Source organism: Cryptomeria japonica, chromosome 5 (genome assembly GCF_030272615.1).
Source record: "Cryptomeria japonica chromosome 5, Sugi_1.0, whole genome shotgun sequence".
Taxonomy (NCBI): domain Eukaryota; kingdom Viridiplantae; phylum Streptophyta; class Pinopsida; order Cupressales; family Cupressaceae; genus Cryptomeria; species Cryptomeria japonica.
In genome coordinates this window covers 672,869,525-672,895,301 of record NC_081409.1, presented here as the reverse complement: position 1 = coordinate 672,895,301, position 25,777 = coordinate 672,869,525, and the positions used below count along the sequence as shown (strand labels likewise).

At 37.0% G+C, this 25,777-nt stretch overlaps 1 protein-coding gene across 3 annotated transcripts in view; it reads left to right on the top strand.

The window, feature by feature from the left end:
* The window catches only part of LOC131039553 (uncharacterized), a 183,683-nt gene extending 167,036 nt beyond the window's left edge, over positions 1–16,647 (top strand). For 2 of the 3 annotated variants that reach the window (XM_057972343.2, XM_057972341.2), the window contains 4 exons: positions 15,738–15,868; positions 15,959–16,082; positions 16,179–16,267; positions 16,401–16,647. In XM_057972343.2, coding sequence (XP_057828326.2) covers positions 15,738–15,868; positions 15,959–16,082; positions 16,179–16,251 — 328 coding nt within the window. In that variant the 3' untranslated portion in view covers positions 16,252–16,267; positions 16,401–16,647. The remainder of the gene's footprint in view (positions 1–15,737; positions 15,869–15,958; positions 16,083–16,178; positions 16,268–16,400) is intronic. The other variant, XM_057972342.2, reaches the window with a different exon arrangement.
* The last annotated feature ends 9,130 nt before the right edge of the window (positions 16,648–25,777 follow it).

Sequence of the window (25,777 nt, the reverse complement as noted above, 5' to 3'; positions counted from 1 at the left end):
TTACACCACTGCGGGAAATTAGGAGATTGCTCATCTCTCAACACTCCTTTATTCACCAAAGTCTGCTTCGACATCTTCTTCATCATTTGCAATATGGGTATGGTAAAATCTCTGGTGTAGACGAAAGTATCATATGCTACCATGAGCGCTTGAGTTCTTTCAAGAATGCTTTTGGCTCTATCAAATATCTTCACTAGCTCCTTTATGAATGTGTTCGCCCTTTTGAAAGTCTTATTAATCCAAGTGTCCATCAGTTGTGCTGAAGTGTTCATCTTTTCAAAGTAGTCAAATGAGTCTGGAGGAAGCAATGGTGGTGGCGTAGCTAAAGGATCATGCTGCCTCAGCGGTTTCTTGAATTGCTGAAGGTGACTTCTCAATACATTGTTTTCTCTTTCCAACTTCTTATTCTTTTCTACTTCCAACTTTAGCATGTCATAGACTATCTTCACTGTGTCATTCATATCTTCCAATGCTTGATCAGTGGTGGGAGGACCTAAATCAATAGTCTCCAAGTCATATTCTTTTGCAGTGATCTTGTCTTCGGGCTTATCTACTCTTGGAGTGGCAATTTGTATTATTTTGGATCCTTCACCATTTCTTGTCATCTTTGACATCTTTACTGCTTTCTTCTTTTCAGTCTCTTGAGTTCCATCCAGGAAGCTATCTAAATCAATGGGATCTTCCTCTTCTACTATCACTTCCTTTGCTAATCTCTCCCTAAGCCATGCAGGGATAGCCGATGTCTCTTCTCCTACTTGCACTTATTCAATTGCTGATCTTCTTGGGGTGGAGATGTAACTTCTTGATCTTCATCCTCAATGTTCTTATGTAGGTCACTGCCTACCCTATCATTGATTGGCTTAGGTGAGACTTACTTGTCTTGACCCAATGGTTGCTTACCATTGTCTATCCTTTCACATTTGTTGTTTTGAATTATAGATTCTATGGACTCATTTACTCCACGATCAATTCTCTCTCTAGGTGGGTAATCATCTTGGGCAGCTACTTGATTCATTTTCGTCTCATGCATGGAAGAGGTCCTGAACTTGACTTACGCTTTTTCTTTGGAGGCTTTTCTTTGTTGATTTCTTTCCTCTTGGATCCTTTGGAATGAGCTGATTGGGTAGCACTTCCACTCTGGCTTGCACTTTCTGTTTCATCACTGGAAGATTCTACCTCTCCCATCATTTCAAATGTTAGTTGGGTGCCTTGACTCTTTAATACATGGATATGGCATCTACCCATCATTTCGTATATGATAAAATTGGCTTCATTAGATCGTTCAAGTTGGTGATCTCTACCTCAATCCAATTGACTTTCACTTCTTTATCTTTCTCTTGCTCATATACTAGTAGGAGGCGTCTTCCACTGTTTTGTGCTTGATCGGGAATGTTGAAGACCTTGCATGCTCTAACGATGTCAATAGGTAGCCTCGAACACATTCTTCTTCTTATGTCTAGATCATCTTTAGCATTCATGAAATGATCTTCCAATTGTAACTTGTGTTTGTGTCTTCTTCCACTTGATCTCTTGATGTTGTCATAGGGATCAAAGCTATCTCTAGAGAAGTATGGGATTAGGAGAGACATCAATTCCTCATCCACCTTCTATGCCACTTGTAAGGATGGGCACACCTGCAATGTCTGTTCGACTGAAATGGAAATGGAATCCTGACTTATGTTTATTCTTTTGGACTTCGTTGTATGCCATCAACTGCCTTACCAGCTCAAGCAATACTAGCTTGTCGTTAGGATATCTCGGTAGCATGTAGGGCGGGCAAGAGAATCCTTGTATTCTTATATATGTGAACTTGGGAAACTGGATAAGCCAAGCAACGAACATCTCAATGAGCTCTTTTGCCTGTGGGGATAGTCTTTGATGAATGCCACCTTGCAAAGTTCTTGTTATGTGCATACTGAAGGCATCATTCACTCTCCTGTAATGTGTCTTGCTAGGGTAATGCAAATGCGTGTATGATTCACATGCTCTCAATTCTCCGGCTCTTGTACTGACTAGACCTCTATAGATTAATCTTGCATATTCATGAGCTCTAGCAAGTGAATATATGATGTATGAAGTCATGTAGAATGTTTTGGTTTGCACAAGTCTCTTTAGTTGTATATCAATGTTATTGCTAATAATCCTTGCTCGGTTGATATGATCTCCATGAAAAGGAACATCCTATTCTTGAATTGAGATGCTTGAGGGGCTCCTACAATTCGGTTGAGCATAGTGATCAAATCACTAAATTCCTCCTTGAAGTCAATTCAGTGGAGCTTGGCGGGTATCTTGGATAAGCCAGGTCTAGTCTTCAATAGCCAGTACTTATTAATTATGCCAAGGCATTTTTTGGGATCATCATCATAGAATGTCCGTGCTGCTTTCTTGCTCTTTGTTGACGTGTATTTTGTACACAATCATACACAAAATAAAATACCCAAAGGCATCTTATCCTCTCTTGAATAAAGTCGCTAACTGCTGAAGAGATCGCAAGAAGGATCAGTTAGGATGACTCCAATGTTCTGGTTAGTAGGGTCTCTACGTGTGGATAAGCACCAGTGGTCGTTGTGATTGCTGTGTCACAAGGGGACTTACATTTGATGATTGAACTTCTGATCTGCTTTGCTGGACACAGGCTCTTACTAGCTTAGATTTGAAAAAATGAAAAAGGATAAGGGCGAAGAGAGGATCTAATCCTACTACTAAGAATGTAGGAGCAATGATTGATCTTTGATGAAACTCTAACTAGGTCTTGTTTTGACATCGCAGGACCATCTCCACAAGGCTAGTGCGATCTTCGAAGGGAAGCTTTATGATGTTCAAATCATCACTGTAGGCATAGACACCATCAAGTTGATGCATATCAATGAAGAAGCAACAACTGAAGTTAAGCTTAAGCTGAATGATTCCAGTTGACTACACAAGGCAAGTCTGCAATCAACAAACTGCTAGTAGTATGGATATGCGAATTTCACCATCAATCAATCACATTTCTTTCATTCATCTAATCATCTACCATCTAGGATTGAAGACTCAACAAGAAACCATGCATATTGCAAGAAACGACACACTTCACCATTACTTCAATGAAAATGGAGTTTGTTTACAATCAATGGCAACAATTTCTTGCCTTGTCCTCCTATTCTACTCTAATTGCTATTCTATCAACTTCTAACTACTCTCTATCTACTAACTGCTTTCAACTATTTCTATACTATCTCTCTCACCCCTTTACAAAATGAAATGCTAGGGCTTATATAGTGCCCTCAATACAATTCGATGGCTTAGATCAATTCGAGATCAATGGCCAAGATTCAACAATGAAAACCCTAATTAGGGTTTGTTACAACCATTACATAACATTTAATGCTTGACCAATGATAAAATTGTATTGCTTGGACACATGTCCTCTCTAGAAAAATCGACCAATGGATAGTCGGGGTAGGTACATCGGAGTTTGTGCCACCTTCCATGAGTTAGGTATATTGAATCTGGACATGTTGAGGTGTACCACACTGATTGGAGAAGTGATGACTAGGATGCCACCTCGTCTGACACTTGTAACTTGGTAAATATTCAACTTGATGTTGTTGAGAAGCTAGCTTTAATTAATTCATTTGGAACTATCTGCTTCTTCAACGAACCCTTGTTCTAACTTCTTGTGTCCTTGATGTGCAGGATGATGATGTACCTCGCCTTGGAACGCTGGATTGGAAGAGGTCGCCCTTGTCCTTGCTTGATCATCCCGGAGGAGACCGTCCTTGATCTGACTTGATTTTCCTTGATGAGATCTCCATTTGATGCCTACACAACATTTCAAAATTAGTAACATGATTTTGCAATGAATAACTAGATTAGAGATTAAATTTAGGAAACTTCATAATAAGTCCTTGAGTTATCATTTCCTAAATGACGATTGAGCTATTACAATTCAAAATTCAAAATTCAAATTTTAAGGCAATGACGATCAAAATTCAAAACAAGGGATCACATCGCCATACCTCTCTTGAGAGCTAACTCTAAAATACAAAACAAAGGAATTCGCCTAGGCAAAAAAATCGAAATTTTTTGACTTCAACGTGATCTCTCTCAAGCTAGCAACTTCGCCACCTTTGGGGTCTTTGACGTGGTCTTTGGCAAGTTCGCCTCACTTGAAACTAAGCTCGCACTCCCTTTTAATGATGTTCGCACCTTCCCTTTGAAATTCGCTCCTCCTTGTATTCTCCAAAATCGCATATGAAGGATGTTTGAATAATGATTTAAAAATGAAATAAACACCTCCCTTTATAGGCACTTTCCTCATGCATTACCTTAGGCCGACTTGGTGAAAACAAGGATAATTAAAAGCCATTTTTAATAAAAACCAAGGCCGACTTTTGTAAAATAAACCCAAGCGCTCAATTTGATTTTATAATTAATTAATTTTATGCCTTTATGATTAATTTTTTCGATTTTTTAAATAGGCACAATTAATTAATAAATGTTTTGCGCTATTTTTTTTTTTTTAAATGCTATTTAGTTGAATTTTTTAATTTATCGATTTTTAGCATTTAAATAAAATTCAAAAATGTTATTAGCGCTAAAATTTGGAGGAGGGAAAGATACAAACCACATCGCTCTGGTCCCTGACTGAGGGATAGGAGTGAATTACCATCCTAGCCTCAATTCTTTCGTCATTTACGTCCAAAATCATGATCTCCACGTTGAAATTAGCATTTTTGACAAGAATCTTGTGTTTGATTGACTTGATTTCGTAGACGAATGCCCCTTATGACCATTATCGCCCTGGTCCCTGACTGAGGGACAGGAGCGAACTTCCATTTCTAGCTTAAATTGGTGATATTTTGACGTTCACTTCTTTTGTGTCGCCTTCCAAATGACGTTTTTAACCTTTTGCAACTTTGCTTTGACATGATCTTCGAAGGATAATGAGTGATTTAGCTAATATCGCCCTGGTCCCTTGGTGAGGGACAGGAGCGATCTTGGTGTTTTCTCCTTGATCTTGCTTCTTCAATCACCAATCTTCATTATTAGGCAAGCAATGACGTTACCCTTTCACTTTATGCATATTCTACTTGTCGTTAACAAGGCATATTCGATGTTTAAATGGTTTTCGCCCTGGTCCCTTGGTGAGGGACAGGAGCGAACTTTATGCTCTAGCCAACATTTGCTATCTTTCAACCTTTGCTTCTTGTTCATTGCCTTCCAAACAATATCTTCGACCTTGTGTAACCTGGCTTTGTCATGATTTTGAAGGAAAACGAGTGATTTAATGAAAATTGCCGTGGTCCTTACCTGAAGGACAGGAGCGATATAGGTTCCTTGTTCAAATTGATCACCTTTTAACGTTTGGCTTCTTTGCACATCATCTTCTTAAGATCACTGAGGGACAGGAGCGAACTTTGATGTCCTGGGCTCATCCTTGCTTCTATCAACTTGCAATTGCCTTCACAATGTAGAATGAGGTCTTTTGATCCTTCTTGAACCATTGAAATGTGATCGACATCCAAAACTTAAGCAGGTTTAGAAATTTCGCCCTGGTCCTTGCCTGAAGGACAGGAGCGAATTTAGGCATTTAGTGCAAATCCTTCAATTTTGGCGGTCTTTGTAACTTTGTTCTTCGTCGAGACACTTCAAATGTCATTACCACCTTGTATCTTGACTTGGAGTGATCTAAAACTTGGGATGAAGGCAAGATAACCACTATTTCGCCCTGGTCCCTTGGTGAGGGACAGGAGCGAATTTGCACTTGTAAGCTCCATCACACTTTGCTAACTTCAAAATTTATCTTTAACGGACTCGTTGTGCACCTTTTCATTCATCCTTGGCCGGGAGTTTGTTCAAACTTGGCGAGAAATTGACCTAAGGCAAAAATCGCTCTGGTCCCTGACTGAGGGACACGAGCGCCTAGGCCAATTTGAGTCTCCTGTTGATGTCTTGTAATCTTCAATTTGTCTTCAATGGGTTCATTTCACCCTCCTTTCTTGCCTTCAAACTCAAAACTTGCTTGCTTTTGCCTGAATTTTGCCCTATGAGGAATTTCGCTCTGGTCCCTGGGAGAGGGACAGGAGCTACACTGAATTTCGCCCTGGTCCCTGACTGAGGGACAGGAGCGATTTTGCATTTTTGGTCCATTTTCCTTCACGAAGGCACTTCCAAATTATATTCAACTAAAAAAAACATATCTCCTTTGATCTCTTCAAATCGTCAAGTTGTTCAAATCCTGCAAGGACAAGGCAATGTTCGATTTTGAGCTCCAGTCCTTCACTGAGGGACAGGAGCGATTTTTACTCCTGGCACATTTCCATGCTTGTGAAATTCTTCAAATTATATTCAACAGAAAGATCACGCCTCCCTTTATCCCTTCTACTTCAAAATTCATCTTGATTCTGCAAGGACAGTAAGATTTCGAGAAACAAGCTTCGGTCCTTCATTGAGGGACAGGAGCGATTTTGCTCCTACAAGCTAAAATATCAAAATTTTACGAGTTTAATCACTTCACAAGGCAAAAATAAGTCATTTCTAATGCCCGGGATCAATTATCAAAATTCTCAAAATTTGGTCAAAATCACTCAATCGGACAAAAATCAAAATTTTTATGATCGACACTTAGACAAATTTAGACTTTCATTCAAAATTCCGACTGAACTTAAACAAATTTACCTAACCTCTGGCGAATTCACTTTATTTCAAAATTGCATCCTGCGAGAGGAAGCTCAAAAGCTCTCAAGGCTGACTAGACTCTGGCTTGAAAACGACAAAATGGAAACCCTAAGGCTTGACCCTAGTCCAGACAACTGACTTACTACCAAAACCCTAAAAAGCAAAGCGAAAGGCGAGCAAAAACAAGCAAAAAGAGGGGGTCCCCATTTGCAATGGGGCGATGTGTGAAAACGTCACAACACTCTTGTAGATCATGATGTTGAATTCAAGTATATGAAAGGCTTCATTGATAGCTCTCTCAGAAAGGTAGGCAAGTTCTCTACCATCAAGTGCCACTATCATCCTTTTGCTCACATCATACATCAACTCATTGCATTGCACAACTGGAGGGAAGCCTGCTGCTTTGACTACTCCGCTATTGATCATCATCTTTGAGTTTCCGGAAGGCTTGGTGGTATATAACAGTCCTTGGAATTTCTTCATGTTGATTTGGACAAGGTTGATATCTCCTACATTGCCCCAAAACGATGCAATCTTGGACTCCATTGCCTCTCCCTTTGAGTCCTCCTTGATGAGAGTTTGTCATGCTCTTTTCATATTCTACCTGTGAGAGTTGTCCAAGTTAGTTTAATAATATGGTTAAAATGCTTGCAAGTGGAGATCAATTGCCTAGCTCAAGAATTTCTGCTCTAGAGCTGATAATTCATCAAAAATCCTCAATATTGCTTAAAGCCCTAGGTGCCTGCTGCTTTCACTATTCCGCTCTCAATCATCATCTTTGAGTATTCGGAAGGCTTGGTGGTATACAGCGGTCCTTGGAATTTCTTCATGTTGATTTGGCCAAGGTTGAAATCTCCTACATTGCCCCAGAATGATGCAATCTTGGACTCCATCACCTCTCCCATTGAGTCCTCCTTGACGAGAGTCTATCATGGTTGTCCAAGTTAGTTTAATGATATGGTATTAATGCTTGCAAGTGGAGATGAATTGCCTAGCTTAAGAATTTCTGCTCTAGAGCTGAAAATTCATGAAAAATCCTCAATATTGCTTAAAACCCTAGGTGTCTACGTTAAAACCCTAGCTTGCAAAATTCGATCCTACTTGAACATGACCATCTATGCTAATGAATTATGCCTTGAAATGTGTTTAGATGATTAGAATGCAATGGATTAAAGTCTCCTATGATCAAAATTAATAAGCAATAAGGCATACCAGTGCTGAATAAAGTCTGATTTCTTAGAAAAATGATTAAATGAACTTGCTTCAGACCTGTAAATCAATTGAAAATGGGCTGGTAACTTTGAATAAATTGATTATTTGGCAAAAGTGCCCTCTCTTAAGGCTTTGCTGATGTAGAATTGATAATTTGTTTCTAAATTCTCGGTTTGATCATTGATAGGTTCGCTGAAGTTTGATGGTTACAATATCACTGATGTTCAACAGTTACAATGTTGCTGCCCTTAATGACAAATTCGCTGATTGAAGAAGTCAATTCACTTTGAATGATGATCAAATTTGATGCCTCTAATGACTTTGCCCGAGTCTTAATGAAAATTGCTGTCAACAAGTAATGAATTTGCCCTCTAGCAATGACAAACTTGACAATATGAAACGTCTGATATGTCTGACTGGAATCGCTGCCTTCACAAGAGCATTTGCAATATTGATTTTGTGTTGATCAAATGAAATGATCAACACAACTTTATAGTTGTTGAATGTGTCCCATACCTCATCACAAGGCCGACCTGTGAATTCCACTTAATGATTTGCAATTAAAACAAAAGGCCGACTTGTGAATTCAAAATTTAAATTTAAATAAAACGTTTCCTTCAATATCGTGGGGCCCATTCAAGGTGGTAAACACGTCAACATGCATCTTCTTTACAAAACGTTTTTCCTTAGTTCGCACATTTTGGGGGTCAATGACAATCGTTCATCCCTTAAGTCGCACTTTTTGGGGGGCAAAGGAAGTCATCAAACTCTTAAGTTGCACATTCATCATGGCAAAGGAAGTGATTAATTCCTTAAGTCACACTTTCAGGGGGTCAATGGAAATAACATAATCCTTAAGTCGCACTTTTCACATAGCAAAGGAAATTGCTTTATCCTTAAGTCGCTCTTTTCAAGGGGCAAAGGAAATGCCCAAGTTGCTCATTGGAAGCGTGATTGGAAATGGAATCACTCAGTTTATTGATCTTGATCAGCAAAGGAAATGAAAATGTTAAGTCGCTGATCTAGGCAATCAAAGGAAGTAATGGAAATGCCTCAAGTCGCTGATCTAGGCAATCAAAGATGCTAGCTCGTGGACTTGATCATACATTGGAAGTGACCGATCTGCTTCCATACTTAATCTTGCTTGAACTTCCTAGCAACGCACTTGTCAAAACAATGATCTCAATCAAAGCAATGCAATGCAAGACCTTGGTTTGCTAATTCAAGGGGCAAAGGAATGCTTGAAATGCTTAAGTTGCACATTTGAGGGGTCAATGACAGTCCTCTAAAATGCAAACTTTCGCTGTCTTGATCTGATTTGCTCCAACTTCTCATGATAATTTCAACTTGAGCTCCCTTTCTTAGAATGTTTGGCCTCCAAAATCAACTTGCCTTAGCCGCATTTGCATATCATTTCCATTAAAGCAAGCAAAAGAGGGGGTCCCCATTTGTGATGGGATGATGTGTGAAATGGTCACAACACAACTGATCCTGGGAGCTTGAGTTTTTGAGTGACACTAACATAGTATCAGAGTTTCATTTCTGCAAATCTCCTCAAATTTGTGAGTGATTTGTGTACAAGCCATTGTTAGGTTGTGAATCTTGGCGGATCTTGGCAAGTTGAGTATGCTCTTGTCTTGCATCTAAACATACCCTGGAAAATCAGGTAAATTTGATAGAAATACCAACTTTTGGAGGGGTTTCTTTTTGTGGTTTTGTATTATAGGTTCATTTTGGAGCTTGGTGCAAATTTGAGCTCATCATTTAATTCAGGGTGTCTGAGAAAGTTGTTTTGCCTTTTGTTTTGTCCAAATCGAACAGTGAGGCCCAATCTACAAATGTTTGAAGTTGAGAGTTGGTTGCCAGATTCAAAAGGTAACTACAAGTTTGGAGCATTTTGGGTCAAAATAGACCTTGCTATTGCATCTAGAATGTCCATGAATCCTAAGATCGATTGTAATTTCATCAAATTATGAGCACTTTGCCCCTAGCCTTAAGAAAATTTTTACCCCCCTTCATTGCATGGATGACCATACACTCGTACAAGTCACAGTCGTCATAATTGCATAATTAGTTACAAAGGTATAGTCGGTTAATTTAAAAAAAATGTTTTTTAATAAAATTTTCAATAAAGAAATCTACATATCGCTAGGATTCTTCCTGTCCAGGGTTTTTGTATTACTTCAAGGTACACACCAACATGGGATCTCCATGTTGCCCAAGACCATTGGCCACAAGTCTCCTCACCATTTGGTAGCATAGAACCCCAACATAAAGTGTTTCATGGCATAACCTGAAGATTTTGGCCAAAGCTCAAAATATTTTGTCGACAAGCTCAAAATATTTGATCAGTGAGTATATATTTACCAACACTAGAATATTTAGTCAATGGCAAGGTATATTTTCTTGAAGGAGAGAATCAAAGTTTTAATACTTGGACTCGCCATGGATTCGGGAAACCAAAAAATTGGACTCAGACTCGGACTCATGAAAGACTTAAAGTTCACTACTTCATATTTTTTGGGGGGTCACATGACCTCTCTTTTCTCTCCTATGAGGGGGGAGGAGGGGGAAGGGGTGGAGGGTAAACATTCATTGTACTTGTGCTAGAAGTAGTCCTTGGGGGATCATCATGAGTCCTTCCTTTTATCACCTCTCTTCTTCGCACTTGTACATTTCATTTCATGCATCATATCTCATTTGGAGAGGAGTTTTGTTCCCACTAGGTTTTTTTACTTTACTCCATTTTTTGGGAAATTCGTACATGAGTACCTAACCTGGCCTAGTAGCCAGAAGTCATCATGTTGCATACATTACTCTATGAGTTGCACTTAAGGGGGGTGTTAGTGTAAATGGTGTCATTATACACCTAGTTAGCTAATCACCTTTCTAGGATTGACCTATTCACACATAGCTTAAGTTTGCTATTTTATGTTTTTGCCACATTTCATAGGATTGATACATGTTCATCACTCGAGACACCTATTGCATTCATATTTGACACTTTCCCACACACTATCAAGTAAGCTTACAAGTGTTGCACCTTTGGAGGGGTAGTCAATGTTTCACTCTTACCTTCTCACCTCATCTGCCTTGCCTATACATGCAAGGTATCTTTGTACATTTTACACACTCTTCATATTATATGATAGACATGCTATTGTGTTTATTGTTTCACTAGTGGAAGATCGTTTTTGTGCTTTCAAATTCTTGGCTTACTTCAACATGGTATCAAAGCCATGATTGCATGTTTCTTCCTACAACAACGTGATTCCTGCACATAGCCCTATTATCGAAGCATCAGAGAGCCAAACGAACAAACAGACTTGGGGAAACAAAAAACACCTTTCATCAATTTTGGTAATTTTCATATTTTGCAAATTTTTTGCATTGTACAAAGTTGTAAAAACTTGATTTTTTTTAGTAGAGGCCTAATCTGCCCTCTACCCATTTGTTATTTTGAATCAAATTGCAAAAATATTGGCCTACCAGCCTATTTGCACGGTCTCAACTTGAGCTTGCAAGACTATTGTGCCCTATTCGACCTATTTTACAAAATTTAAAAGCCCATATTTGGCCCATCCGGCTTGTTTGCAGGTTTTCAATTGTTTTTTGCAGGATTGAAATCATTTCACAAGCCTGGTTTTGGTGCACATTGACCTGTTTTGTAGATGATACTAAAGATTTTGTAATGTCCTATTCCTAACTAGTTCAATATGATGGACATTTACCCTATCTAGTGGGTTCTTGTAGGCTAGTGTGCTTGGTTTAGGGAACTTTGGAGACTATTTATCCAATACGATGGTAGTATAAGTTGTTTATTTGAGCTCCGTTAGTAATAATGTGTGCATAACACCTTTTTTTTGGAGTGATTTTGGTTAAGTATTTTTAGTAGGTCAGTTTCGGGTACCGATTGAGCTAGCCTGGAGGTTTACTATTTTTAGATGTCAGTGGGAGCAGTGGATGTCAATATCTTAATATTTGATATAGTCTTGTGATTTTAAATTAAATAATGATAACCATAGCTTGCAAACTCTTCGAGTTGCCAAGTACTCTATTTTTTTGCTAGGCAAATTTTCACAAGTTTAACTCTTGCGTTTTTATAGACACAAAAAAACATGGGTAAAAATGTCAACGCGAGTAAAATATTGGTTAAAATGCTTTTTTCACATGTTTTTGCTATAAAACCATGCATTTTCTCTTTTAAGATGTCAATTTTTAAATTAATACATTTTGTAATTGAATTTTAGAAGAGAAATATGTTTCTTTAAGAGATTTTAATTTTTAGTACTTTCTAAGTTGCCGAGTTTTTACCAAGTTTTTGTCAAGTTTTTGCCGAGTTGAAAATTTAGGTCTTGCCAAATACTCTCCGAGTCTGACTCTACGGACTATGACAATAACTGTTCCAATGGTGCCAAATAATGGTCATGAATTTCAAGTTAATTACATATCATTGTATAAGCATACATAATGTAGCTCTTTTGATCCAAGTGTATCAAAATCCAACCTTCATTCATATACTGAGCTCCATTGAAATGCAGCTCTGTACACAACTTCCAAGATCATTGTCTCTCTTTAAAACCCAAAATACCACCTTTAGACATTGACATGGCATTGCAAACATGTCACAACCCAAGTCTAAGACCTGAATTTAGCTACTAGAGGAAGAAATACACTTGCCAAAGTTTCCATAATTGAAGTTTTTGTAGTTACTTTCTTAAGGGAAATATAAGTTACAAAGAAATGAAAAATAATTGAATGATCTATTCATGAATATACAATGTATATAAGGGAATTACAAGATGGTGTTCTAAAAAGAACGAACTGTTAAACTAGAGCTTCAACATGAAGCTGAAAAGCTTAAAATGCTAAATAAAGCTAAAAAGCTAACTATGCATTCTTTTAAAAGAAGCAATAGTTGCACTTAGAAGACTATATGAACTAAAGAGCTAAATGACCATTAATAAAGAACTAAATATAATTGACTAAAATATAAATAAATATTCCAATACCCTCCCTTAATGGTCATTTTATCTACTAACTACCCTACAGAAAACACTGCGGGTTTTTTGATCACAAACGAAAAGAACACTCTGCTGCAACGAAGACCCTCCCAGGATCTGCAAAGTGTTAATGACCAAGATTACCAAAATCAATCCAACCTTATGTTGGGTAATCAAATTGAAACATTTAAACATAATTTTGAGGAAAAATCGGCAAACCCTCCAAAATTGAAGTAAAAAATCATCATTTTTTGTGGAAAAAAATTGGTAAAAACCCTAAACAGGAACAAAACCCCGAAACAATTTGAAGAAATAATCGAAAAAAATCCTAAAACGTCGTGCAACAATACCCCAAACATCACGCAGTAAAACTCCAGACATCACACAACAAAAAATCAGACATAACATGATAAAACACCAGACATCACGTGACAAAACTCCAAACATCATGTGGTAAATCAACACATTGATTTCTGAAGAAAAAACTAACAAAACCCTCCCATGATTTTTTGTGGAAAAAAATCAGAAAACCCATCCGATGACAAAATTTGTTTATCAAAAAACATAGAAGGTTATCTCCTCTTTAGAACACTCTGCAACATGAGCCCGCTCTTGCTCCTAATACTCTCCTTGGTTGGACTTTTGATCAGCCAACCTCTTTCTACAAAACTTTTGGATATGCCCAGGTCCACCACAATAGTGACGTGAACTTCTTCGTGAACCCCTCCTTAGAGTTGCGCTGTCCTTTTTGTTGAGTGGACTTGCCTTTGTCTTTGTCCTTGGCAGTAAATGCTTGTTCGTTCCATGCTAACACTGTTACTACCAAACTGTTGCTTCCATCTATCTTGTTGTAGAAGCTTGTTGCAAAGATCAGGAAACTTCAGATCAACACTAGTAGAAGAGATATTGAGCATGTCAATGAAATGCTCGTAAGATCAAGGTAGGCTTTTCAACGTGATCACTACCATATCCTCTTTTTCTATGGTTCGTCTAGTAGCTTCCAACTGGTCACAGATGTCTTTGATCTTCGTAAGATGTGCTTGGATAGATGTCTTTTCATCCATCATGATAGAAAGCAACATATTCTTCAGAAAGAAAGTTTGTTCTTTTCGGACGTTTATGAAGATCCTTAAAGAGATCCCAAATCTCTATAGCTGTTTCCTTGAAGGCACATGAGGGAGTTGATCATTTGTGACAAACAACTTGATGAGCATCCAACATTATGTTGGTCAAAGACGCCATCACGGAAATTGAGGTCAACCTTGATCAACCCTGTGAAGGCAGAAAACCCAAGAGAGAAGATTCAGATTCATTGGCACAAATTCCAAGGCACGAAATCAAATTACTTGCATAGATCTCGAGGTATATATCGACAGAAAGAAATGTGAATTTTCTGAAAAAATCAGAAAAATAATCTGCAAGAAAAAAAAGTCAGAAAATAACACCTTTATTTTTCCTTAAAAATTGTTGCTGAACCTAGGAAAATAGGTCCATGAACGCTGAAGCCCTAGCCACTGTATTTTCTGAAAATCGCGACACCCTTCACACGCAAAAAAAGTCCCCAAAAAGAAAAACAGTGCCGGAAAAAACCACAACGCGCGTGGAAGTTCTAGATGCAGAAAAGAGACACGGTGCCGGAAAGGAAAAAATCATGCCACCTATGTGGAAAATTCGTGCCGGAAAAAATTGTGCTTTGTCAAAATCGCGAAAAAACACAGACTTGCAGCCGAAGACAGAGAAAATTGCATCGAAAAACTTAGGGAACCATGAAAAATGGTGGAAAAATTGTGGCAAGCATAGGCACAGGAAAATCACCTCGAGTGGAAACGCGATTTTCCTTTAAAAAAAATCCTCGGTAAAACCCTCTTGGAGTCGTGAAAAACTCCCCCGATTCTCAAAAAACCCTCTTGCAAAGAAAACAGGACGAAAAACAAATTTACCCAGAAAAGAAACTTTAAGAAATTTCACTAAAAGAATTCCAGAAGGAAAATTTTTTAAATTATAAATTCTCCAAAAATTTCATCCATGTTTTGATATTATAAAAAATAATTGATTGAACTATTCATGAATATACAATGTATATAAAGGGATCACAAGACGGTGGTCTAAAAAGAACGAACCATTAGAGTAAAGCTTCAACATGAAGCTAATAAAGCTAAAAAGCTAAAAACTATTTTTTCTTATAAAAGAAGTAATAGTTAAGTTAAAAAGACTAAACAAACTAAAACGCTAAATAATCATTAATAAAGAACTAAATATAATTGACTGAAATATAATTAAAGATTCCAATAGAAATGCCCATATCTTTTAGGCTGAACATTATGGGAAATATTTCTAAGGATTCTGGTTTAGTGGTAAGGTTGGAAGTGACGGGGTTCAAGTACCTTCATGGACATGAAATAGTGATAAAAGCAAAATGTGATTTGTAAGCTCGGCTAAATACCCTTCCAAGATCAAAAGAGGCTTATCAATCGCGAAGAACATTATGACAAATATTATCAATTGCTTTTGCGTTGCCAAATGTTTTTGGATGTTATGCTTATAAGATTTGAAATATATATAACATAGTGCCACAGCTAAAAGAATATGAAATGTAATCAAAATAAAAAAGTAACACAAGTACCCGCATTATTGTAATTATACTGTTAAATGATTTTAACAGTTTGTTTTCAATTTTCTCAGAATGGCCACAAAGCCAGAGAAATAATTAATCTTATGTTCACCCAGTTTTAAAAATCCAAATGACATAATTCAAAGGAGTCATTTTACGTTAGTGTGCTTGCTTCATTCTTTGATTCAATGGAATTTAATGTATTGTGAAAAGAAAAGCTTATTCAGTGATGTTTTCTGGGGGAAAAGGAAAGCTGACAGACTGCTACGGGAAAATCTTGAGGACGTTCTAGAAATAACGTTCCCTTCTCCTCAAGATAGCATACAAGAAGACATCAGCGCAGAATGTGGAATTTGTTATGCGTTTCGGCTTCCTAATGGTATGTTAGGAAATATATTGAGTGATATTATCTGTGAAAGCCTTAGCCATGACATGTTGACATCTTTTTACTTGTTTTTCCCATGTTTAGCTGATGGTCTTGGAGCTGATAGAGGATGTGTACCTGATCGAGCTTGTGACAATCCTACGTGTGGTAGACCTTTCCACAGTGCATGCCTTATGGAATGGCTGCGATCCATCACAACCACCCGGCAGTATGTTGTCCGTTATACTTAAATTTTCATGTATTCTTCAAATCTGAAAATTTATGGTTCTAATGTAAATGGTATATTCTTTTTTCTCAAATGCAGATCTTTTGATGTTTTTTTTGGCAATTGTCCCTATTGCTCTCATCCTATTGCTGTCAAAACCACTGCTGCATGATCCATATCAAACTGTGGTATGGATACATTTTGTACTTGTGATGCCATTATAGTTTTTTTTTGTATCATGACAAAAATTCTCGAAATTTATATCAACGTTTGTTAGTTGTTGACCCAAAACACAATTTAACAAGATGAATTTCATTTCAGGTCTTTTGATATAATCCAAAGTTAAAGCAAAGGCACATTTGGCCAACACAACAAAAAGTATAGCTATAATTGGATTTCTTTCATTATGTGTTCTTACCACATCCACTGAGCACACCGTGTTCTGGAAGAATTCTATATTCATTTATTGTTCTTAGCTAACTCTGAGAGCAACGAATCTTGGCAAGATCTATGTAATGTCCCCTACTTGATCTATTTCAATATACTAAAATTGATTGATATTCTTCAATTAGTTATTAACAAGTTCTTATTTATTTTCCTCATTAAATGATTAGTTTCATTATTCATGCTTCTTAATATAGATATCGGACCCTGCTACTACAGTTTTAAGAGAGAAGGGTCTATGTATGTTACCAAAGCACTTAGAGACCAAATACAATAGGTTCCCTCAAAGTTTACAGATCCAAGCCCTTACCTATCTTGGGTCTATACCCTCAAGGCTTATGGGTCGCTGATCCCCACCCTATTTTGGGACTTAACCTATTGCTTGGATTTAGACTGCCCCTCTTTGGAATACTGACAGTAATAACATGAATGAAACTATAAGTATACTAACTTCTCATGTATAATAAATACATATGAAATTAAGTATGACTGTCATACATATTGCAGTCTATATTAGTATTACTATTAAATTCTGCATTACAACATTATCAGGCTTCGTATATTAAGCATACATATTCAAGACATCCCCATGCATACCACCAAGAACAAAGATGCTACTGCCTATAACTGAATAATAGTTCTGAAATGATCCAATGCATGGTGATGTTGCTGGATGCTTTGATTCCTTTCCTTTATATCTCTCAATGTGAGGGAGAGGTCACACCTCTTCATCATGCATGCCCTTTGGCAAAAGACACACCCTTTCACCATTAGCACCTTTTGAAATAGTGCAACTCTTCATTATTTCTGCCTTTTGAAAAGGACATAACCTTTCATAATCAGGTCTGCACTTCTTATTTCCAAATTCTTCCCCCCTCAAATGAGTTTCTCTTCTCCCTTTTATATCTCATGTTTGAGGGAGTCACAACTTATCATTTCATGCCTTTTGACCTTTCATTAGCTTTAATCAAATTTTAATTATATTTAATTATATTCTTTTATATTTTAATTTTAATTTTTATATTTATTTTTTTGTATTTTTATTTTTTTATTATTTATTATTAAATTATATTTCAAAGTAGGGACATTACAATCTATTCATTTATAGTTCTTAGCTACTTTTGAAAGCAACGAATCTTGGCAAGATCATCAAGTATAGATGTTTTACTTTGAAGTTGACTATGAAGCAATAAACAAGACAAATCACATTAAAGCTCCAATTTATGCAGCTAAAGACTTAGCTTTTGTAACACGTTGGATTTGCATTAGGCAGAGCACTACAGGCCGTAGTTGGATCTCATGGAGAAGTAGACCTTGTTATTTTCTTTCAGTTGTGCTTCTTATGGGACCACTGAATTTTAGAGTCTTTTAATGCAACTCTCTCTTCATTTTTCTCAACATAGAATAATCTCATGCTGATATATGTGAACGTAGATACAATACATTTCATTTTTGTTGAGAGGTCACATTTAAAGATGGTGGACAGGTCATATCTTCTATGCATTTCAGACTCATATGATGTAGAACTGCATTTGCTCTTGGAGGTGATCAATTTATTACCCTTTTTCTTTGCATGTGAAAATTTGACAATAAAGTATAACTGCTGGTTACATGATAAAAAGGATACAATATCAATAGTATTGTAATATGTTCCCTATGGACTTGTCCCTTGGGATTTTCCATCTTTTACCATAGTGGGGACATTTTAGGGATGCACGGATTGATAGGAAATATCCAAGGCCCGTCCCTTGGAAAAACAAGAAACTTCTTTGGTATGCTTAAAAAATCATTGGGTATGGCATGTAATGCTAGGGGATGCCTAGTCGTTCTTAGGATGGCTATGGGATGCTTGAATCTCCCTTGACCATCTTAGACTTTCCACCCTACAAAAGTTTCAAATTAAAACACACATCCTTAAGGATTAGGTGGTCCATAAGGATGTTCACATCCTTTAACAACTTTAAATATAAAACAGGTCGCAATCACTTAAAAACTATAAAATTCTATCATTTTTCCATTTTGTGGAACTACCAAAAATTGTTGTGCAGAGACCAAAAACTGTTGCGCAAAAGCTAAAAACTGTGGTGCAACAATTGACAATTTGTTGCACAATGTTCGTGTTGTGATGTTTTCACACATCGCCCCATTGTAAATGCCCCCCCCTACTTTTTAGGTCCGCTTGGTCTTTTGTCTCTGGTTTGTTGGGTCTTTTCACTACAATCTTCTCGGTTTCCTCGTTTTGTACGTGTTTGGGGGTCAATTTAATCAAGTCTGCAAGTTGTTTGAATAAATTTGGCTAGGTTTGGAACTTGTCTTGTCTATTTTAGGGTTTTGCTCTTCAGACTTGGATTTGAGGCCTTTCCTTTAGGGTTTTGGAAAAATTGAACGTTGCATTGGAATCAGAGTCCTTAAAGGAACTTGCCAGTGAAATTTGAGTGAATTCCAAGGAAATTCTATTTTTAGAAAGTTCATATATTTTAGGGATTTAACTGCCTCTCGGATTGTCTTTATTTCATCGAAAATCAAACTTACTATTGTCAGCAGTTTATATTTTTAGTGTTGTCTCATCCTATTTTGCCCTAACCTTAACATTTTGAAGTGCTTACTATTTATAGTAAGTCTATTCTTGGCAGGTTCATTAATAGGCAGGGCTCCTGACACTGAAGACTGAGCATTCTTGAACATTTTTAAATTTGAAAAAGCAGGCCACTGATAAAAAATGGCTGTGTGGAAATCACTGCAGAAGGGGAAAGCACTGAAAAATCTTCTAAGTTTGGCACAACAGAAATCCACTTCAATACCAAACATGGCATCCCAATCCGACAATTGATAAAAAAAAATGGTTGTTAGGAGAGTAAATCATGAGAAGCCTTCATCCCAACAAGGCAACATGCAAATGAGGAAGGGGTGCTAAAATGAGGTCATGGAGGATTATTCCTCCATGACGAAATTCCTTGGCATAGTGCATTTGGTGCTCAAAAGGAGAAATGGGTGCTAGAATGGGGTGGTGGAGGAATTTCCTCCGCCCCCAAACTTCTATGACCACACCAAATTAGCGCCCAAGTTGATAGAGGAGCACTAGAATGAGGGTGTGGAGGAAAATTCCCCTACACCACTTTTTCCCCCACTGCATGGAAATTCCGCCCAGTCAGGTGCTTGGGCACCAAATGGAGGGTGTCAGGGAAAAGTCAATGATTGTAAAAAATTCTCTACAAGTTAGTTTCAGCACCCAAGTTTGAAGGGGAGCTCTAGGATGAGGTATAGAAGGAAAAGTTAACAAGTCCAAAACTCCTCCATGGGAGTGAATTAGTGCCCAAGTGTGCATTAGAGCATTGGACAAAGATAAGGAAGGGATTTTCCTTCCAAAGATGAATTCTTCCAAAGCATTAGAATTCCACACCCAAGGATGGTTTGAAGATAGAAATTCCAAGGCAAGGAAGAAAGGAAATTCACCTTGGGAAACATTTCAAAAAATCCTCTTTCAGGCATGAAAATTTGCCCAATTTTCGAGACAATGACAAAATTGGTCAAGGGAGAGAATTTCCTCTCTCCTGAATCTCGAAGCTAAAAATGGAAAAAAATCCTAAAAAACAGATGTGAAAAACTAGTCAAAAAGCTCCCTCTGGACATGATGAATTCAAAGAGCACAAAAAATTCCTTTCTCAAGGAACAAATTTCCAAAATTTCTTCTCTAGTTCCAAAATGTGTCCAAGGTTGGAAGCAAGACGTAAAAATCAAGGTTTAGGAAGAAAAGTTCAAAATCCAAAAAATATCTCCCTCTCGGAGGAATTGCGCTCAAGAAGAAGAAATTTCAGGAAAGTGAAAAAAAAACTAAGTGTTGGAAATTCCTTTCTTTAGGACAAAATTCCAAGAAAGTGAAAAATTGATTAAGTGTTGGAAATTCCTTCCTTCGAGACAAAATTCTTTGAAAATGTGAAATTTGGCTAAGGATTGAAGAAGTTCCTTCCTTAGGGAAGAAATGTGCCTGAGGTGAAGAATTTCAAGGCACAAGGAAAATTGGCTAAGAAGATTTTCTCTCTCCAGAGTTGAGAACAAGACACAATTCCTTAAGCATGGAAAATGGTTAGTGGTCAAGAAAATCTTCTTTCAGGATGAAGTGTGCACGAAAATTTTCCTTAACGACAAAATTCTCTCTTCAAGAATTCCAGATGTGGAGGATTCTTGCAGGAGCGGATAAATTTGTTAAAATTCTTCCAAGGCAGGAAAATCTTCCAAAATGTCTTTTGTGGGCTTGGAATGGAAAGATTCTTGTAAATGATGAGTTGGTGACACGCAAAGAGAATATTCTATATTAATGAAACACAACCTAGAAAATTATAGAAGTTCCTATGACGACGGGGTCCACTTGCATGTCGACAATCTATTGAATGCATGGAGGCATGATTGCACATTTACTATTGGGAGGCGTTTGACCAGGTGGCAACTGATTCAATGCATGATAGTCGTCATACTTAATGAAATAATGAAGCATCTTTTGTATGTTGGGTGAACTTTGAATCAATGTAGCATCTTTTTGCATGTAGTCGTCACATTTAAGACATTATGGTTGATTATTTTTGCATGCAACCATCACATGTGGTGCTGATGATTTTTGCATGGAGGAATTTTCATTGCATGTTGGGCAAATTTAGTGAAGAGTGGTGCATTTAATGCATTTTGGATATCAATTGTAATGGGATGGAATTAATTGTATATGGGCATAATGGGCATTATTATTGATTCCCACCTTGTTGCATTAGATGTGGGGAACCTTTCAGGGAAAACCCTAATAAGGGTTTTGCATGTAGCCAAGGCATGAAGCCTATATAAAGGGGTGACCCCCATCATTTGTAAGAGATGAGAGATTGCTTTTTGAGATTGTTGCGATAAGTTGTTGAAGCAGTTAACTTAATACATTGTTTAATTTGATGGTGTATGCTTGTTCTATTTTGTAACTTGCATGGTCTCGCTCTCTTCATTTAGAGTATATTTGCTTTCAGTTTTTAGATGAATGAGATTGATGAGATTGTTTGTAGTGAAACCCTTGCTCATACCTTTTGTTAGTTGTTGATTGTTATTAATATTGTAAGGTTAGTATGAGCCTTTTATACGTAAAAACTTAACTTCGATCATCAGGTGGACATTGTTCTATGATGGTGTCCATTGGTGGTATGAAAAACTCTTGCATGACCTTTGAAGGTTGCACTGTCTTTGTGTAGTTGTACAAAGTTGGTGAAGCAAAGTGCGGTTTGGTTTCACCTAAGCAGTCATTGTCTCTTTGTTCTTAGAGTTAGCATATTATTTCTAAACTCTTCCTATTTACTTTTTGCATATTTTAAACTCAAAAGTCCTAAAAAAAAATAGCCTTTCATTGCCAAATCATTCGTGGGTGAATTCCTTGGAAGTTGCAAAAATTGTTTAATCTTCTTCATGTGTGTGCAAGTCCCCTTGGATTACAAACAATCCCATCAGCCAATTGAGTTAGGTCCATTGCATATAGGAACCTTGGAGTCGATTGTCTGAACTTACTGCAATCTTAGCATACAATCGTACTTTGATCAAGAGATAGTGAAGTGACCATTAGGCAACTTTATTCTGTGTTAGGTGCTGTCATAAAAAACACGTCAACAGTTCAAAAACATGATTTATAGGCAACTAATCATGAACTTTGAAATATAGAATAGATGAAATGAAAATTACCAAATACACAAATATACCACAAGATTTATATGTGGGATAACTATTTCAAGTAAAAAGCCCCACAAAAATACCATTCATTATTGGGGAAACTTATAATAAGTATATATAAGTATAGACATGAGAAGGACTCACATATTATAGTATCTTCATCCTCTCTTTCATTCCATAATGCCTCTCATGTAGATATAATTTATTAATATACCTCTCATGGACTCTTGCCTTTGGTACATACATTTGTATACCACATATTCACACATTGTATAATATATTTTATGATTACCTATATGCAAAGCGATCTAAGGGGTTGTTTGAATAGGTCCCAACCTTTTGGTAAGGCATTTAAGTAATACATTAATAATTTATTTGTAAAGATAAACTTTATAAATTTTCCTTTAATTCATATTATAAGGACAAACTTGTAATTTACTATTTTGTTTTTGCAATTATGAAAAATTTAATTAATTGAGCATGTTCCATTTAATCTAGAAATGTCAAATACAATGCTTTTCTAACCACCATTGTGGCAACAACTCTATGCCACCATTTAAGTACTCAATAGAATGTGGTAAGTTCTTCAAGGTTAGAGTCATCCCTAGACCTAAACTTAATCCTTGAGAGTTCATTCATGATGATATTTCTTGTGTATCCCTTTTGAGAATAAGAGGGTCTATAGTTTGTACACCAACAATAGAGAGTGTTCATCCTCCTTTCTTGTATGAGATCTCAAATTTCACTTTTAAACCACATCTATTCATAGAGTATATGCTTTCAAATTAGTCCAATTATAATAGAATGAAAACAAACACATTTCAATCTCTATTTATGGGGGCTATACTTCCTTTTTGTGGGAGGGGGATTTTTCTTTGGGAGGAATCCTCTGTACATGGGTAACCAACAATGGTTCATTTGTCAAGAACCATCATCTTTTCACCAACCTAAACCATGCGTAAGGGGGGTTGTTAGTGTAGGTTTTGATTTTCCTAGTAGGGTATTTATTTTCCCTTAGTCCTAGGTTTTTCCTACACTTTTATTAAGATTTCTTAGGTTCATAAAGCAATTTTAATCAAGATATGATGTTGAGGTATCCCTTTCCTTAAAGGGTGGAACATTCCTTAAAGGATGAAGCACATATTGTTTTTAGACTACTTAATGGTTGCATTTGCCATCTCCATCCCCACTTTAATTCTATATGAACTCACTACGTAGCTTTCATTTGACATTCTTTTGCATACATTGTGATGCTGTTGCATGAGTTGACATTCATGTACTTTGATTGATGCAATCATTATTCTACATAATCTCTTTGAGCTCCTAATGCAATCTGGTCAATTTGGCATTTGCACATCTCTTGAAATTTATAGTTTTGTAGCTTATCTCTCTCATAGAAAGATCATGTTCATGCATTTGTTTCAGATTTCTAATAGTTGTAACAACTTGAAGGGGAATAAGAAGATGCTACCTCCCAAAAATACATGAGTCGACTAAATTAGATGAGTCCAGGAGGGTTGCCATTGAGAGGAACCTGGCAAGGAAGCAAAAGGTGAAGTATCTCTTCAATAAGAAGGCTATGAAGGTAGAGTTTTAAATTGCGGATCTTGTCCTCATGTGAAATTCCAGATTAGAAGACAAAGACAAGCGTGGGAAATTTGATGCCTTATGGGTTGTGCCTTATCGAATTATTGAAGGATGTGGTCAAGGAACTTTCTTTATTAAGGGTCATGATGGATATTTTATGGAGTTGTCAGTTCATGTTCAACACCCCAAACATGCCTCCTAAAGATAATGGAAACTTTTTTGAATTTTTGACATGTATATATGTCTGTGACTTTTGAGTGTTAGTCCCATTTTGTCCCTTGCGTTCTTGGTCTTCTCAAAGTTTTGGATTCTCGTTGTGTTTGCAAGAGACATATGTCCGTAACTAGAGTCAATGTTGGCACCTAAAATTTTGTGTCTAGACGCTCTTCATTTTGCATTTCATAAGTTGTTCACCTTGCCTCTACTTGTAGTCCATCAGTGATAAAAGATCAAAGAGATCTTATATGGCCTACATTTGTCCTCCATACCTCTATTCAAGTTTCTTTTTGTTGCTAAATCTTGAAATTTGACTAAGCAATTCTTTCTTGTTCCCCACTCTAGAAATGGTTTTCATGTAGTCTTGATTGATGAGCCTTGATGCTCATTTCTTCCCAACTAACTTTTTTTTTGTTCTTATGCTTGAGGACATGTTTTCCACCTTGATGAATGCTATCGATGCTCAAGTACTTCCAAACCATTTGATCACGATTCCTTAGAGTTTTAGAGGATGATCTTGTTAGGATTCTCCAGATGGAGATATTGGAATAATAAAGAATCCATAATGAAGTTGCACATACTTCAAAGGACCAACCAAGAAACATGCCTTCCATAAGAGAGTTTTGCAATTTGAGCTTGCATGAGCATGAGATTTAATTACTCAGTGAGATATGAAAATGATTCAATCGATATGTTACAATGTACAAATGAGCCTTGCTTATATAGGCAAGAGCATGAGGTAGGAGTACACAAGATGTGGACACGTCTCTTAATCCTATATGACATGACGACTACCTTGTTACAAACATTAAATGCATCATAACTACGTAAATAAAATATTAAAATAATGTGACATGACTCATGTCTTCTAGAATGCCATGTAGGATAACTAATATGATCCTATGAACATTACTAAATGTTACACAAAGCAACTTTGTGACAATGTAAATGCAAGCTAGCTCCCAAGTAAACATGCAAATAGGTTCTAACTATGAACTATTTAGGATATAACCTCATTTACACTACCACACCAAGTGCAACTTAGGGAGTAAAATTATTATGCAAATGATGCAAGACTAATATGAAGAATGCAATATGGGTCTAAGCAACTAGGCCATGTTAGGTACCCATGTACAACTTGATCATTCAATTAATCTCTCATAAACAAAGAAAGGAGAAAACCTTGTGGGAAAATGTCCTATCCAAAAAAGAGAGAATGCAAATCATGTACAAGTGAAAGATGGAGTGATGTATGGAGGTCTCAACATCAACAGCCCTCGAAAACTACATTTATCACAAGAATACCATCAATAGCCCCCCTTCCCCCCCACCCCAATAGCAGGGAAAGAGAGAGACTATGTAGCACCTCCCCCCCCTCCAAGGAAAAATCGGCTCCAAGAATGGTAAGTGTTTGAAGGCAAAACATGATCTAATGTTTACAAACAACTTGTCTCCTCTTAGGAAGAAACAAAACCATGTAGAAATGTAGGTATGCTCCCCATTTAGGATATGCTATAAAAGATGGAAGCATGAAGAATGAAGATGAGGTCTATGAAAACTACTTATGTGTCTTCTAGTCCAACTGAGATGATGATGCCACAATCCAATTAGGTACATGCCTAATCAAAGAAGGTGACAAATTGGAACTATGTGGAAATTGATGTAGAACAAGCTCCAAAGATGAATAGGATGTGACATTAGGAGTGCAATGGCTATCATCAAGGAAGTGAGATAACCCCTCAAAGGTATCCTCCAAACCTGAA